The sequence below is a fragment of the Onychomys torridus genome, unplaced genomic scaffold (assembly GCF_903995425.1).
Source record: "Onychomys torridus unplaced genomic scaffold, mOncTor1.1, whole genome shotgun sequence".
In the NCBI taxonomy this organism is placed as follows: domain Eukaryota; kingdom Metazoa; phylum Chordata; class Mammalia; order Rodentia; family Cricetidae; genus Onychomys; species Onychomys torridus.
Window position 1 is genome coordinate 193178 of NW_023411260.1, and position 13452 is coordinate 206629.

Genomic DNA, 13452 nt, shown 5'->3' on the forward strand with positions numbered 1-13452 from the left:
GGTTCCCCTCTCCTCCCTCCTCCTGCCCTCTAGCCTTCCCCTCCAACTCATCTCCCCCATTCCCATCTCCTGCAAGGCAAGGTCTCCCATGGAGAGTCCAGAGAGCCTGGTGCATTCAGTTGAGGCAGGTCCAAGCCCCTGTTCCCTACACCAAGGCTATGCAAAGTTTTTCACCATAGGCAGTAGGCTCCAAAAATCTGGCTTACGCAGCAGAGACAGGTTCCGATTCCACTGATTGGGGGCCCCCTAAACAGTTCAAGCTAAACAGCTGTCTTTCCTATCCAGAGGGCCTAGTCCAGTACCATGAGGGCTCCACAGCTTTTGGCCCATAGTACATGCATTTGACTCTACTAGTTTGGCTGGTTGTCTCTGTACTTTTTCCCATCATGGTGTTGATGTCCATTGTTCATAGAATCCCTCCTCTCTCTCATTGATTGAACTCCTGGAGCTTGTCCTAGCACCTGGCCGTGGATCTCTGCATCTGCTTCCATCAGTCACTGGATGAGGGCTCCATGATGACAGTTAGGGTATTCAACCATCTGATCACCAGAGTAGGCCAGTTCAGGCACCCTCTTGACCATTACCAGTAGTCTAAGATGGGGTCATCCTTATGGATTCCTGGGACTTCTCTAGCACTCTGTTTCTCCCTATTCCCACGATGTCTTCATTTATCATGGTATCTCTTTCCTTGTTCTCCCACTCTGTCCCTGTTCCAGCTCAAACCTCCCGTTCCCCTATGTTCTCATCCCCCATCCCTTGCCCTCCATTAACCCCCCTCACCCCCAGTTTGCTCATGTAGATCTCATCTATTTCTCTTTTGCTGGATAATCCATGAGTCCTTCCTAGGTTCATGAACATCCTTTCAGATGCTAACTGGCTATTTGTTATTTGGTGTGCTGTCCAAATACTTCAACCACTTTTTAAATTGTATTGTTATATGTTCAGATTGAGACATTTTATCAGATACATGTTTTGTTAGATACTTCCTTTCAGTTTGTGGGTTTTCACCTGTTTGTTTAATACTTTGTTTGTTTTCCCATAGCATATATTTTTTTGTATTTTGTTTTTGTTTTTGTTTTTCAAGACAGGGTTTCTCCTGTTGTTTTAGTACCTGTCCTGTAGCTCACTCTGTAGACCAGGCTGGCCTTGAACTCACAGAGATCCACCTGGCTCTGCCTCCCAAGTGCTGGGATTAAAGGCATGTACCACCATCTGGCATACAGATTTTTTTTTTAAAATAGTGGAGTTGAACCTAACAATATATTTAATGGATTGTACTTTTGATACTGTATTTTAAAATGAGTTACCAATCCCAAATCACCAACTTTGGGTTTCTTTTTGGAGACACAGTGTGTTTTGCAGCCCAGGCTAGTCTCAAACTTACTATGTAGCCAAGAATGACCTTAAACTTCGGATCCTTTTGCCTCCACCTCTGTCAGCCTATACTGGGATTACAGGCAGTCCACCACATATTGAACATATAAGATGTAGAGTCAGTGTGGTTCACATTTTTGCTTGTGAATAGTCAGTTTGCCAGCACCTTTTGTTAAAAAGATTATCTTTTCTTTATTGAATTGCCTTTGATCCTAGAGATCAGTAGATTGTGTTTGTGTGGGTGAGTTTCTTCTAGAATTGTTTCTGTTTTACATTTAAGAGTAAATATATTTTAAAATGTTATAAGTGTATTTATAAATTATATATCTTATGAAGACATAGAAATATGAAATAATAAGAATTTTATGTTTAAGATTAAAATCTGTTTGGAATTTGCCATGGTGAATGGTATGAGGACGTATGATCCAGGTGGCTACTTTGATGCCTGAACACAAGTGAAATAATGGGTTTTTGTTCAGAATTTGAGGTGCTGTGGTTTACATAAAACTCTGGCATGTATCAAGCTCTATTTCTGAGCCATGTCTCACTAGTTTCTCTGTATATCAGCACTACTGTTTTAATTTGTAGAGTTTCTAACATATAGAAAGGTTTATGCGTTTGCATATTTTTGTTTTCAGAAGTGCATGCATATTTCGTTTTCATTTAAAACTAGCGGATGCAGTTTCTCCCCTTCTCCAACTTTATCTAAATTCTGCTGATGTTCAATTTATGTTACCTTAGGGACAGTTGACATCTTAAGAATGACTCCTCCCATCCTCGAATGTGATGTTTTTCCATTTGTTAAGGTATGGTGTGTGTCCTCCAGTAGTGGTGTTTTAGTTTGTTTTTAAAAGACATTTCTTCTTTGGAAGATCACTGTCAGTTTCACAGCAGAAAGATGAGGAAAGCACAGAGACCTCTCCTTTATCCCCTTTTCCACCAGATTGGTGCATCATTTGTTAGCAGTGAGTCAGTGTGCAGTACCCTGTTTCTTTTCTCTGGTGTTTTTGGGGATCTGACGCAGGACCTTGGATAGGCCAGGCAAATGCTCTATCCCTAAATCACACCCCTGCCTGCTTACACATGATATTCACCCAAAGTCCACAAGTTACATTAGGATTCATTCTACATGTTGTGTATTCTGGGTGTTTGAATAAATGTGTCAAGAACTAAATCAATCATTACAGTACCACACAGCTTTCTCACTGGCCTGAAACATTTGTGCCCTACTCCAAGAGACCACTGATCTCTTGTGTCTTCAGTTTTGCTTTTTGACTCTTAAGGAATTTATTCTATTTTTGGCCAGGTGGTGGCGGTACACGCCTTTAATCCCAGCACTTGGGCGGGAGGCAGAGGCAGACGGATCTTTGTGAGTTCGTGGCCAGCCTGGTCTACAGAGCGAGTTCCAGGACAACTAGTCCTACACACACAGAAAACCTGTCGGAAAAAAAACTATTTATTTATACTTAATTTTTATGTATTTAACTTTTATTTTAAAAACTGAAAAATGTTAAAACATATTTAGTTTGTTTTTAGCTTAAAAACAAACTAAAAAAATTAGGTTATACCCGCTAATAAAGTAGTACAGTGTATTAATGCTAGCAATAAACTATAGTTAGATTGAGCAGTAACATTGTTACTGTATGCATGAGTGTTACATAAAGATATTGACACAGAAGTGGTCTTCATAATCCGTAGCTGGACAGTTTCCTCCTACTGGCTTATGTCCTGTTCTTTTATTTAAGGATGCTTTTATTTGCTGTTTAATATAATTATTCATAAGATGTATATGTATATATCATATGTATAAAATATGTGTATAATCATATTCTAGCATCTTACTAGGATTTGATATATTTATAAGAGGTATATGTACAATTATATATATGAAATATATGTATAGTCACATTACTGTTCTCTCCTTGCATTTTATTAAACCCAAAATTTACTGACCATTTTAAGTTTACAAATTTTTTTTAGTCAAAAATAGATTTTTTTCATATAATTTATTCTGATCACAGTTTCTCCTGTTTCATCTTCCTCCATATCCTCCCCATGTCTCCACCCGTCTAACTACATACCTCTTTCTCTCTTTCTGTAGAAAACAAACAAGGCAAATAAAAACTAGACAGGAGTCAGAATAAAACAAAACAAACAAAAAGCTTGAGAAGCACACAGATATGCAGAGACACAAGCACACACAGAAAACCATAAAAACACAAAATCAGAAACCATAATACACACGCAAAAGATCAGTGTGGAGGTTTGAATAAGAAAGGCCCCCATGAGGGCAGTGGTGGCGCACTCCTTTAATCCCAGCACTCAGGAGGCAGAGCCAGGTGGATCTCTGTGAGTTCCAGGCCAGCCTGGGCTACAGAGGGAGATCCAGGACAGGACAGGCACCAAAACTACACAGAGAAACCCATAGGCTTATCTATTTGAATGCTTAGTCACCAGGGATTAGGAGGTGTGGTCTTGTTGGAGGAAGTTTATCACTGGGGTGGGCTTTTGAAATCTCAGTCTTTCTCTTTGCCTGTGGACCAGGATGTAGCTCTCAGCTATTGCCCTGGCACCTACATGGTGCCAAGCTTCCCAGCATGATGATAATGAACTAATGAACTAAGCCTCTGAAACTGCAAGCAGGCCCCAATTTAATGCTTTCTTCACAAGAGTTGCTTTGATCATGGTGTCTCTTCACAGCAGTAAAACACCAACTAAAACAACCAGTAAGGTCAAAAAAAAAAAGAAGAAGAAGAAGAAGATGCCCAGACAAAGCTCAAGAGACAAATATCTCCCCAAATACCACTGAGTTCCTTTTGAGTTGAGTTCCTTTTGAGTTGGCCAGCTACTTGGGGCCTGCCTTTCAGTGTGGTTTGTATACCCAGTGAGAGACTGTGGAGAAAACTTAATTTTTTCTTTGCAAGCAGTTGTGAATTGGAAGTAGTTTCTAGGCTCCTTCTCCTCTCAATATTGAGACCATCGTCTGACTTGAACCTGTGTAGACGCTGTTCATCCCTCCACTGTCTCTGTGCGTTCTTATATGTGTCAGTCCTGTTGTGCTTAGAAGACCTTGTTTCCTTGGCGTCCTCCATCCCCACTGGCTTTGTCTACCTTCTCTTCCCCAGGATTCCCTCGTCCCTGAGGGGTGGGATTTGCTTGAAGCATCCCATTTAGGACTGGGTTTTCCCAGGTCCTAATCTCTGCATTGTCCAGTTGTGTGTCTGTTCCTGTCTACTACATGTGGGATTGTCTCTGATGATAGCCAAGCAAAATAGCGATCTGTGGGTAGAGCAGTGTTGTTAGGAGTCATTTTGTTGCTGTAGACCATTAGCAGAAGAATAGTATTTGCTTTTCCTCTAGGATCATGTCTGTCTAGTCAGGTGTTTGACTCCCTGAGCAGTGTCAGGCCTGGGTTTCCTCTCTTGGAGTGGGCCTTGCATCCCGTCAGGTAGTGGTTGGTTACTCCCACCTTTTGAGCTATTGTTGTACCATGTAGGCAGGTCACCAATGTAGATGGAAGGGTTAACAGCCAGGTCGTTGTTTACCTTTCTCCTCTGCTAGTGCATAAAACTGATTAGTGTGCATGCTACATTACATTAATTTCAGCCAACTGGTCAGTTATTTTTGGTCAAGATGTTCTACTTAGCCTTATAATTAAGGATAGGAAATATTTGTAGATAATGCTTAGATTATTTTCAAAACATTTGTTCATGAGCCAAAAGCTTGCTTTTTAGAATATTTGTATTTACTTGATTGAAAAATGTGTAAGCCATGCTGTTACTTTTTTCTCAAAGCATTTGAATTTGTTATGTAAAATGTTTTGGTTGAGAGCAATGATCCACAGTTTTTCTTCAACGCTGCTCCTTTTGTCAATAGACTATCAAAAGTTTTGATAAATTACATCTTTTTTTTTAAATATGAAGAAATGTAGTTAGGAAAGAATGAAGTTATAAAATCTGAGACTAAATTTAGGGTAATGTTTACATTAATTATTTGCAAATTAGATACTTAATGGAGCACTATAGCCAATTATGTGGGCTTTTAAAATGATATTTAAAATGTCATTGAAACATTAGTTGAAGACACACCAACTTGTTGATGGAGGTTTTAATTGGATAGTTAGAATAAAAAGTTGCTTGTCTTGGATGTGAATTTGTCACAGTGCTGTTAATTGGTATTAATGTTAAATCTTCACACTGAGACCTGGGAGCATACTGTGGTATGTGCTAGGTGCTCAATCCATGGTGGCTTGGTGGTTGATGAATTTGGAAAGCTTGCTCTTTTGCTGGATGTGGAAGGAGCGGAAGTCTTCCTTTATGTGCCCATAATTGTTTTCTAAGGGGTAAGCTGGTAAGAGACTGCAGTGCTGGAGAACGACTGGGCTTGTGTCCAGACTTTCAGTTCTTGTTTCACAGGTGGCTTCTTGTTTTCAACCTGTCACTTTCTGTATGAACCTGGTAGTCGCAGCCTTGTGGTTTAGATAATAGCAATTTCTTGGGAGTGTTGTGCTGTTGTGTCTGTACTCCATCATGTGGAAAACTGAAGCAGAAGGAATTAGTTCAGTCCAGCCTGGATTACATATGTAGTGAAGAACAAGCTATCTTGGAGTACCTATTCATTAAATCATATCTCACAAACAAAACAAATGAAGCATGAAGAAAGAAAACTCTGCGCACATAAAAGTAACTATACCTTTTCTACTCCCTGGTCCTCTTGTGGGATGTTTTGGATACTAAATTAGCATATACTGTTTTACTGATACTTTGTTTAAAGAATTTGAATTCTGACAGAACTGTAATTTCTGAAGAGGGGATGATTGATCTGCACTGTAACAAAAGAGAAAAGCAGACCCTTGGTTCCTTCCTTATACTGACCCCTGCTCAGTTCCTGGTCGTCTGTCTTACCTACGTGGTGATTCTGATAGAAAAGTCTCCAGAGGAGCACCGCCAAAGGAGGTGAAGGTCTTTCTGAGGCAGAAAGAACACCCCTCCCACCCCCCACCCCCAGTTTGAGCAGCCTAGGGTCTCACCGCATTGCCAGAGCAAGAAGAGACTTTCTCCTCAGCCCATTTCTGCCAGCAGTTTTCTTCTCTGGAACCAAAGGGAAGGAGTACAGACAGGCTTAGGGATGGACCCTCGAGCTCCCTATGCAGGGCTCACATTCTGGAAATCAGCCTATTAAGGAATATAATAAAGCCAGGAAGCCACTGGGAAAAATCACAGATACCATTAGATTATGAATGTCATTAGTTTTGGTTATTATTGTCTCACGGATAATGACTCCTTAATGAGCTTTGGGACATTAGGCAAAGTAACCTCTCTAAACACTGTAGCCTGATCTTTAAAATGGGGTTAATGATAGTTCCATCTCAGATGTTTGCCATGAAAATTAAACGAGACAGTGTGAGTGTGTTACATTGAGTTTGTAGTCCAGACCCTGAGACCAGGGTCTGATTGACTGAAACAAAAGGAATTGGAGTAGATACAGGAAATCTCAGTTAGACCTGAAGGGTGGGAGAGCCAGACTGCAAGGTGTACAGCCCAGAGTTAGGGTTAGAATCATGGCTCAGCTAAAGTGGGGAGGACTCTTGCTGTACCCTGGATGTACTACCTGCATTAGGGTGTTCAGCAACACTGTTGCATTACTGCCTTTGAAGCATTCCTGCCGCCACCTCTGAGAGTCATCCTGTACTGTCCCTGGTTCTTTGTATCACTTGCTCCTGATCCAGAATCTCAGGCAACTGATTCCAGGTCGTTTCGCCAAGCCTTGTAGCAGGGAGGCTGGAAAAGCAAGTTTGTGATACTGTTGGCAGAAACTTGGGCTGTGTTCACACTGAATATAATTTCCAAGCTCAGGACCCATGGATCCTTGTAAACACACTGGATGATGCTCAGCTGGTTTTGAAGTATCTCAAGGGTATTTTTGGGGTGTTGGCCTAAAGGTATAGGTCTGGGTTGCCCTGACTCCATCATTAGCTGTCATCCTTTTTCCACTTTGTAAGAGTGGTCAGCGATGGCGGGGTGTGGAGGCAAGTGCTTGTTATCTAAGCACCTGAGATTGAGGAAGGAGGGAAGGAGGAGCCCCTGCGGATTTGAATCCAGTGGGCTAAGTAGCAAGACCCTTTCTGGAGTAGGCAGCTGTTCCAGCTTTGACCTTGAAACACTGCCCCTAGAGTGATGGCCGGCAACTGCCACACCTGCCTATGACCTGCCCCTGGGGTGGCTGAGAGGGACCCCATACGTGCTTACTCTCTTTTGGATACCTCCTGGTCCTGGAATCTGGACGGGAGACCATGCTGGAGTTAGTTCTCTGCTGGATGATACCTCATCTCTCTCTGATCCTGTAACCCATCCCTATTGGCTGTAGTTAGCCCAGAAGTAAACCCCTCTTGATTTCCAGATAAATTATGTGGAATTGCCTCATTAAATACAGCAATACCTTTCTCCCCTGGTTCCCAAAAGGGTGGATGATAACATCGGAATGTCAACCAGTTATTGTCACAAGACCTGGGTTTGAATCTCAGCTCTAGCAGCAGCCGGTAAATGCTGTGGAGCCCGCCCACTTCCTGTGTAGAGCAGCAGTGCCCCAGCACTATTGGTGGGGATGTAAGGGAAACATGCAGAGTACCCAGCACAGTGAGCACTGCTCAGAAAACAGAGCAGGAGCTACCCTGGGGACTCCAGCTCGCTTTCCTAGTCCACAAGTCTTTAATAAGTAGTTAAATATGCAAGTTAACATCAGGTGGAGCAGCACTGTCAGAGTGACTACCAAGTCTACATAGTCTTGTGACACAAGGCATTACTTGCCCTTTCCAGCAGCATTTTCTCATGAACAGGTTCCCAGAGGCCATATGACATGCGGTACCATAACCCATTGGATGTAGGTGCAGATTTGGTTTCATATGAAAGAGATTTGCAAAAATGTAAAACTGTGACTCTGTTTTTATGAGTTTTTCTTTTGTTCTGGAAGTTTTTTTAAGTGAAAAGGTTTTGATAATATGCAGTGGTGTTCCTGTTTTCTAAAATTAAGTATTTTTAAATCCCCCCTTTCCATTTGGCAACTATTAATAGGATACCGTACGTAAACAAATAGGACATCAGTAATGGTTAAGCTTATAAAAGGGTCTCAATACCAAAAGGTGGGAGAATTTCTGTTTAAGGGAAAGTGTTTTCCTGCAAGAGAAAGCTGTATTTGAATAACTTATTGCAAGTATTTAAATGGTTCTTTACTTACTTAAGTATGTGAGCCTGGAAAAACTTTCCAAAATCTTTAATTAACTTAATAAAAATATGATATGCAAGCCGGGCAGTGGTGGCGCACTCCTGTAATCCTAGCACTCAGGAGGCAGAGGCAGGTGGATCTCTGTGAGTTCGAGGCCAGCCTGGTCTACAGAGTGAGATCTAGGACATGCATCAAAACTACACTGAGAAACCCTGTCTCGATAAACAAACAAACAAACTATATATATATGATATGCATGTAGAGAGTAAATGAAAAAAACTTTGTTCATGGGCACAACTTATATAGAAAGAAATAGACAATAAAATGAAGGAATCATTTAGATGAAGAAATAGAATTTGTTAGTAAACTGGACATGTTACCTCATGCTTGAATCCCAGTATTTGGGAGGCAGAGGTGGAAGGATTGCTGTAAACTGAAGGCCCACTTGGGCTTCATAGTAAGGTAGGTCTGGACCAGCCTGCACTACAGAGTGAGAGACTGCCTTCATAAACCAAAGAAATACACTGTTATGGTGAAGAAGGAAGGTCACTGTTCTTGACACAATAGTATCTGCTTTGTGTCCTGTCCCTGGAGCCTCAGTTCAGTAAATGTTTTTATGAGTAGACGCTACAGTGTTGTTTTCTCTTTGTTCTTCTGTGGCCCAGGCTGACTCACCATCCTCTTGCCACCACTGGGGTTACAGATAGGTGTGTCATGCCTGGCTCTCTCCAGTGACTTGAATTTCTATTTTTCAAAAATGAAGCATGTCCTGCTGTTTTCTTTGGTTATCTCAATAAACGTCTGATTACCTACTATGTACTATACTCTTATTTTTATACTTCTTGTGATAAACCGATAAAATGTGTCACGGCCCTTGCCTTAAGGAGGTAATGTTAAGTGGGAGTGAAGAATTAACAAGGAAATGAAGTAAAGTGTAGTTCTAGGTAACTGCAATTTATAGCATGTGCCACAAAGGAAGACCCGGACTGAGAAGGAAAAGCTGCAGGCTTGTTGACACAGGAGCAGCAGGAAGTCTTCTTTGAGGTGATGATTAAAGGACCAGATGTGCCATCAGATGGAGCAAAGGCCTAGCTCCCACCAGAGGCTCTGGGATGTGCCTGAAGTGTGTCACACTGAGCACAGGGAGACACACGAAGTTGGGAAGGTAGATGATGTCTAGGTCATGAAAGGCTTAGGGAGTCTGGAAAGAAACCCGCAGCTGTGACATATAGATGGCTCACTGTATCCAAGCCTGAGAGACCTGTAAGATTGGATTAGACTAGAATGTGAGTGAATGCAGTTCTACGGAGGTGATTGTGATGGAGAGTGAGTGCTGTTTCTCACAAGTGTCCTCCTCTGGGACCCAGAGACCAGTTTTACTCCAGTGCTGGTAGAATGATTGTGCTGTCATTACTCACAATTTGTTCAAAGAAGTTACACTTAAAAAAAAAAAAGTTAGGTTTTCTTTAATAGAGTTTTTACATATGTAGTTAAGCCCATGACAGATTTTTCACTAGTTTTCATCTGTGTTTATTTCAGTGCTCTGCTTTTTAATGAAGTAAAATATGTAACCATCCTGGAAGACCTTCACAGCATAGAAAATTCTCTGAAAGGAAAAGCAAATATGATATTCGCATACGTGGAAGCCATCGGAACACCAGGTATCTGGAGCTCGCTTGGTCTCTGCTGTGCCTGGACTTGTGTGCCTATGCTGAAGCGCTGCAGCTGGTAGACGACAGCTTAGTGCAGTGTTTGGGTAAAGCCCCTCTGCTGCTGTACCTCCGTAAGGAGCAGCACAGTGCAGCCGTGCTCCAGAACCCAGGGGTCCAGGTTGGCCTCCCGCTCACCAGCTGCTGAGAGTGTGACTTGGACCAGTTATTTAACCTCCGCTCTCCAGACGAGGGACGTTTTTGTGGAGAGCCGAGGGACCTGGAGTGAATATGTGGAAAGAGCAGATGAAGTCCCGAGTGAGTGTGTGCAGCATGACGTGGGCAGGGGCATGGCAAAGACCCCGTGTTTCAGGCCCATAGGAGTGCTGAAGCCTCCCTGGAGGTGATACTCAGAGGAAAATGGCAAAGCCTCGAGTGGTCCAAGCATGAGTGTTTACCAGACTGAATAGGGTGTGCAAAAGCTAGCTCCAATAGCTTCCTCTTCCCAGATGACTGCAACCTGAGACTGCTCCCCTACTGAGACAGGCTGACACCCCTCCCCCACATCTTATTGTTTTGATAGTAGGTGCATTCCATCAGAGTGAACCCAACCCACCTGATCCCAGCCTCTGTGTGTGTGTGTGTGTGTGTGTGTGTGTGTGTGTGTGTGTCTGTGCCTGTCTGTCTGTCTGTGTCTGTCTGTCCTTTCTTCATTCCCTCATTGTACCAGTTAGGTCTCCAGGATCAAGTCATGCTGATCATGGCAGAAAATAATTATGCCTACCTCTTAGTGTCATTTGTGAGGCTCAAATGGTTGTTTTTCAGTGCACAAGATTGAACCCAGAATAGGATGAAATGAATCTGAATAAATAAAAATGCTTTCTGGAATATTTAGTAGTATTATAAGAGTGTTTATTATTGCCATTGTTATGCCCAGATCATGACCCCAAAGAGACCACCAAAGATTGTGGATGTCCAAGAATGCAACAGCAAGGTTTATTGTTTAAGTTTACAAGTCTAGACAGGGAACTCGTTCCTACACCTAATACAGTGAGGCAGGGAGGAGTTGCTCTTTCTTTGTGTGGCTAGTTATTTAAAGGCTAAAACTGCAAGCCCTTCAGGGCAGTTGGGGGGTGGGGTTGGGTGCTACTGGGATTGGTTTATTTTTATCTCTGTTCTCTTTTAATTGGGTGAGGGTATGTAACCTTTGAATTTATTGGTTGGGGGTTACAATTATCATTTTGGGGGCTGTCTGGGACAAGTCCCAGGCTTTGTCCTTGAGCTGCCATGGGGGCTGGCTGGCTGGCCTGGCACGTACTGACTATGGGGGCTTGCTCAGTGGTCCGGGCTCTGTCCTTGAGCTGCCATGGACATAGTGAGGGGTCCTAGACAGTAAAACACCTGGCTGAACTTTGAGCAGTCAGAATATGTGCAAAAAAGGGAGTCTTTTGTTCATGGCCCTCCCAGAAACTGCTTGCTCAAGTCTCAGGAAACTGAAATTGAGGCCTGATCTCTGAGAGAAGACTGAGCAGCCTGTTATGGCCTCTGCATGGTCCTTTCAGCCAGTTTTATTCCCTTTACAGTCTTCGTGGTACCTATTACATATTCTAATATTTGATAAATATTATTGACTCTGCCAAACAGATATAAATATTTTATAGTTTTTCTTAATTTAAAAAATACATTGTTGACAGAACCACATAAACATTAGCACCTAATTATCTTGTAAAGAAGTTTATAAACATTTTATGAGCAGATTACAGTTATATTTTCAGAACTGTTAGATGTTAATGGTAGTAACTTATCCAAGTTAATGTTTGCAGGGGCCTCTCTGACCACCATGTACAGCAAAATAACTATCCATATGAGGTAAGAGGATAGTACGGTTCACCATGACTAACTAGCCAGTATTAGTTCAAACTTCAAGAGTCTGACCACAAGTAGTTTATTTTAGGCATATTTAAGCATAGCACAATCTGGTGAAAAATTTCCTCATGGTAATCAATGTATACAAAAAAACTTAAGACATGACTTCATGTACTCTTTGTAAAGTTTATGTGACATCTTCCATAACAAAGGGGTCTATGGATTGACAAGTTCATAATAAGAATCTGGGAAGGATCTGGTGTGGTCTCAGCCATACAGATAATGTAAAGGTCGCCATGCTATTCACCATGTCTGCTTCCAGTCTGGTGGGTGGAGAACACGTTCTACATCTTCCCCCTTGAAGAGACAGCCCTGTGTGTTTAACATTACTGGTTCCCTAGTGCTTATCTGTGAGCACAGGACCTCTTGCCTCTACAAATGTTAAATACCTTTTCTGTTCATTCATTTTGTGTGTGTGTTTCTGTATTTGTATGTTGGTGCGCATGTAGAGTCCAGAGGTTAATATCAATGTTCTCTTTTGCACAAATCCTAAATGGCCTTATAATAAAACCCAGAGCCAGATATTAGGGTGAAAGCTGAAAGATCAGAGAAACAGAGCAAGTCACAGCTACCACCTTTTACCTCACCAACTCCTCAGCCTGACAGAGCCTCTGCAGGAGAGTGAATTCCTGTCTCTTCCTGCCTTATCACTTCCTATTTCAACCTTCCTAGAGCTGGGATTAAAGGTGTATGCCACCACTGCCTGGCTCTGTTCTTTTTTAGACTGTATTAATCTCGTGTAGCCCAGTGTGGCCTTGAATTTACAATGATCCAGATGGATCTCTGCCTCTGCCTCCGGAGAGTTATGATTAAAGGCGTGTGATACCACTGCCTGACCTCTGTGGCTTAGTCTGTGGCTGCCTCTGCCCTCTGATCTTCAGGCAAGCTTTATTTCTTAGATTATAAATATATCACCACAGTTCTCTTCAATTGCTCCATTTTATTTCCTGAGATAAGGTCTCTTGATGAACCTTGGAGCTTACCAATTTGGCTAGGTTAGCTAGCCAGCTTACCCTGGAGGATCTGCTGTCTCTGTCTCCTGAGCACTGGGATTATGGTCCTGCCTGGCTTTTGTGTGTGTTTTGAGGAATCTAAACTCTGGTTCTCACACTTGGCTCCAAGTATCTTACTCACTGTGCCATCTCCCTACCCAATTCTATGCTTTTATGAAATAAACTATATGTTGAAATTTTAGATTTTTGTAAACATGTAGCTTGCTGGCATGTCACAAAACATACCCTTATAAAATAATACTTCAGGGCTGGCAAGATGGCTCATTGGG

General features: G+C 42.1%; 1 protein-coding gene across 3 annotated transcripts in view; it reads left to right on the top strand.

Annotated features, from left to right (window-relative positions):
* The window catches only part of Txndc16 (thioredoxin domain containing 16), a 77724-nt gene that overhangs the window by 10717 nt on the left and 53555 nt on the right, over window positions 1-13452 (top strand). For all 3 annotated transcript variants that reach the window (XM_036175760.1, XM_036175761.1, XM_036175762.1), the window contains one exon: window positions 10135-10256. In XM_036175760.1, the coding sequence (XP_036031653.1) occupies window positions 10135-10256 (122 nt within the window). The remainder of the gene's footprint in view (window positions 1-10134; window positions 10257-13452) is intronic.